This window comes from Arachis duranensis, chromosome 8, assembly GCF_000817695.3.
Source record: "Arachis duranensis cultivar V14167 chromosome 8, aradu.V14167.gnm2.J7QH, whole genome shotgun sequence".
Lineage (NCBI taxonomy): Eukaryota > Viridiplantae > Streptophyta > Magnoliopsida > Fabales > Fabaceae > Arachis > Arachis duranensis.
Window position 1 is genome coordinate 8168672 of NC_029779.3, and position 4364 is coordinate 8173035.

Sequence of the window (4364 nt, forward strand, 5' to 3'; positions counted from 1 at the left end):
ATAGGTTATTTTGACTTATCTGACATATTCATAAATCAATGTGTTGGAATACAAATTGCACCCTTACCCTACATCAATTTGTGAAAGTAGCAGAAAAGCTAAAACAACTTGTCAATATAGAATGAAAGGAGTATTTGTATTTGCATTGATTTATTGAGGAATTGGTTACTTATTGTGTTTAGTTACTTTTGTTGTCTTAAAGGTGTGGTCATTGGTGAGGAGGTTTGATGAGCCACAGAAGTACAAGCCATTTGTGAGTAGGTGTGTGGTGAGGGGGAACCTTGAGATTGGGAGTCTAAGAGAAGTTGATGTTAAGTCAGGGCTACCTGCCACTACCAGCACTGAGAGATTGGAGATCCTTGATGACAATCAGCATATTCTTAGTGTAAGGATCATTGGTGGTGATCACAGACTCAGGGTATGTAACTATGAACTATATGTATCAATATCAAACTCATTGCTTGCAACATATTAACTTCTTCTATTCATCTAAATATTTCCATGTTTTTTTAAGTGAGAGTAAGTTTACTGTAATTTAGGAAGGTTCATGAGTTAGTTGATTGGGAGTGTAGCATATAGATTGTGATCCATTTTATGTAGTTGACTGAGCTTGTTATGGTAAGAAGCTGAATAGTTTCCGCACTTTGCTAACATTGTGCAAATATTCCTCCGGGGGTGAGAGTATTTTGGTTGATTTTTAATTTATTCCTTTTTTTCATTTTTATGGTATGTTCACAACTGCACTTCTGATGCAAACAATCCCTTTTCAATTTTTATTTGTAGTTTTGATCTTATGGTGCAAAACATACATGAGTAGTAAGGATGTTTTATGCACTTATTGTGCTATAAGTTGCAAAGAACTCCTGCAAATAATTTTGGGAAACCAAAAAGAACTGTCATCTTTAGAGAGTACTGGCAGTTCATCATTCAGTTTAGGTAAATGGAATTCTCAAGAAGTTCCTTTGGTTGTGGTTCTGGTTTATCTTGCACAAATGAAAATTCATTGCTTAGGAGTTAATCACTTGTCTGAGCAAAAACAAGTTAAAATTTTTTAAAACTAATTGCAGTTATAATTTACTGAGTGTAATACTCATGTTTTTATCAGTTATCGATTGATTTATCTTACTGTTAACTCTTGTTCTTTAAGTAATTTGGCTAACTGATTAAGCTGTTTTTGTCCTTGCTCACCATAGAGAGGACAACAATTCAATTTTGACCTGACTCTACATTTTATCTTTCAGAACTATTCATCTATCATGTCCCTCCACCCGGAAATCATTGATGGAAGGCCAGGTACCCTGGTAATTGAATCTTTTGTGGTGGATGTGCCTGAGGGGAACACAGAGGACGAGACCTGCTACTTCATCGAAGCTTTGATCAAGTGCAACCTCAAGTCACTCGCTGATGTCTCGGAAGGGCTTGCCGTGCAGGATCGCACTGAGCCAATCGACCGGATGCAAGATTTGTTGATAAGTGGCTGAGGAGACTCGGTTGCCATGGATGAAGCTTCGGGGGCTTTCCTTATCTCGGAGGCTTTGGAGACGGACTGGCAAATGGAAATGGTGCATGTTTTTCACTGTTATAGAGTGGCAGAGTTATTCATTTGATTTGATCTATCAATTATCCTTGTTATATATGCTGGTTTCTCTCTTTAGTAGTTTAAAGAACAGAGTATTCTTAGACACGTGTCTGAATCTGGGGAAGTAATAGGCGAAAAAACCAGGAGATTCTGCGTGAACTGCATGTTGTGTTCTTAAAAGAGAAACTCTTAGCATGTAAGTAAGTCTCTTGTGTGTATAGATTCTAAGATGCTTTGTAAAATTGTTTTGATTGATCATATCAAACTACGGTAGAATATCGATATGTGCAGAGGCTGCTACTTAATTCTTATATAGTAGTGTCAAAATAGATATGATGAGATATATATAACGCCTTAGTGTTATGATTGAAGGTAGAAGGTGGTGAAAAAAGGAAAGGGATTGAATGAAAGGAAAAAGGGAGAGAAGAAGCTTAGGCAAAAGAAACATTTTTATTGTCCGATTGTGATTACAATTGTTTACCTGATTTGAATAAATAATTTTATTTGTTAAACACTATCTACAAACAAAACCTTCAAATAATAATTAAAAGAAGTGAATTCTTCATTCTACTTTTCTTTTGTTATCACATCACAATCCAATTTTTAAAAGTAAAGAAGTTAGCACGAGGAGGAGCAGCAAGATCCAGTCCCAAATTATTTTAATTCGAAGGAGCGTTTTGAAAGTATCTACAGAACTTAGTCAGAACAAATACAGCTGTATCAAGCACGTGGAATATTGAATTTGAAGCATAAAGCAGCAAATGATGCTTGATTACTCTACCTCTTGAATAAATGAAAGCTGCGTATATTCTCAACGCTGATTAAAATTATATGCACTAAAATACAGATGTAGCACATATCCTGCTGCAAGTTTGGTAAATTCACGCAGCCACATGACGATTCATGTGTTGTTTTTTTCTATGGTGGAGAGTCTAATTCTATATATGCAAAGCATGAGTTTCAAGAGAGTGACATGATTGTGAGGGGTGGGGTCTTGTAACCTATTTATTAAGGAACTTGTCTCTGGATCTTAAACAGAAGACATTATTTCACATGTATATCAGACATTTTCAAGCCCATTCAGAAGTTGGGACTTGAGATCACAATCAAATATTCAGCAACTTGGTGTTGAGCAACATTAATGCTCCTATTCAGAGCTGTGAGAAAACATTGAATTCTTATAGCAATAAATAATATGAAAACCACTATACAATTCTCAAATGTCGATGACCATCTCTTTACAGACTATATCAGCGAGGTTAATAACTTTTTATTAACCAAAACCAGCAGAAAAGCTACTCAATGCAACAGACAACATTATTGGTTTGATGACTTATTCCACTATTTGTAACCTAAACATTAGATATTTGATATGAAGATATGAAACATGGGAATAAACACAGTGCAAACTACTAAAGCTTCCAAAGCAGTTCTTGACTAATAATGACTCATGCACTCTTTAATATTACTTGCTGCTAATTAGAATATATCATGATAAAGAAAATTTATGTTTTTAAGAAAGATGACAGATCATGGAGAAACTGCAAAGGGTTAAAGGCATGAAAGTGAAGTCCAATCTGCCCTCATTCAAACACCAAGTACATATTATTGAAGAGAATAAAAAATTCTTCTCATGAAAAATAAGTTCTTCTCATTGTTGAAGAGAATAAAAAATTCTCTTAAAAAATATTTGTTGAGTTATTATACTTTATATACTATGTATTTTTTATGTACTCTCACTAAAAAATAATTACAATGATAAACCTGATAAACCTATTATTGATAAAAAAATAATCTAAATAACAAGCTAATATATGACAGAAAAAATAGTTGGAAATGATGCTCAAAACCACTTCAGTAGGTCTGCATACGTTTATTTAAATCAAGCAAGTGCTAGAAGATTTATACTTCATGCTTGAAGTATCACACTATAAAGGAAGATTATTTGTTTCGAAGCCAACTCCTATATGCCATGCATGATTAGAGTTGCTGTGTGGAGATTAGGGAGGGTTACAAAAAATGAAGTACCAGCTCCTTTGCGTAGCAACTAGCAAGGTAAGATAGACTTTCAACAAGTTTCATTTCATTCACAGCCACTAAGTTGCCGCCATCATGCTATCTGATCAATTAAGGTTTTTTATTTTTAGTTTTTCAATTTTATGCCAATAAGGCTTGCAAAGTTCATTCATATGTTTCATGAATGAAGATATTGATCAAATAGAGAGTAAAATCTCTTCCTTTGTTTCAATGTGTGTATCTATGCATTAGTTTGATAGACAAATTATATTAAGACTAGATTTAAATCTGCGTAACAATTAATTGATTTTTATACATAAAAAACTATTTAATAAATTTTTTTAAAAATTAATATTAAATTTAAATAAAATTGTAAAGACATTATACATTCTTGTGTCTGAAGGAGTCACCTAATACATATGTTTAGCAAACTTAAATATTATAGTGCAAAAATGAAACTATTAGATGTAATGCAAATATGAATATAATGTTTCAATAATTGAAAATAACATCCATGAATTATAACATCATTTTTTTCAACATTATTATTATTATAACTAAATAATATTAAAAAATATAAATTATTGAACATAAAGGTGATATAATTGATAAACACAATTGGATCAAAAATAAGAAAAAGTTAGGACTAAAGTTCAATATTAAAAAAAATGGTTGATGAATTCTCTCAACGAACTCTGACTCTCTCACCCCAACTTCGATAAACGCCGGAAGAGGAAGATTTGGTCTCAAGGAGTACAAAGTAAAGATG

General features: G+C 33.0%; 1 protein-coding gene across 1 annotated transcript; it reads left to right on the forward strand.

Moving 5' to 3' along the window:
- Window positions 1-202: 202 nt before the first annotated feature.
- On the forward strand, window positions 203-1863 carry LOC107460626 (abscisic acid receptor PYL8; the record flags this gene model as incomplete). The annotated part of the gene is given in 2 exon segments (XM_016079017.3): window positions 203-418; window positions 1242-1863. Coding segments are annotated over 2 exon segments (456 nt in total), but the record flags the coding sequence as incomplete, so codon positions are not given.
- Between the last annotated feature and the right edge of the window lie 2501 nt (window positions 1864-4364).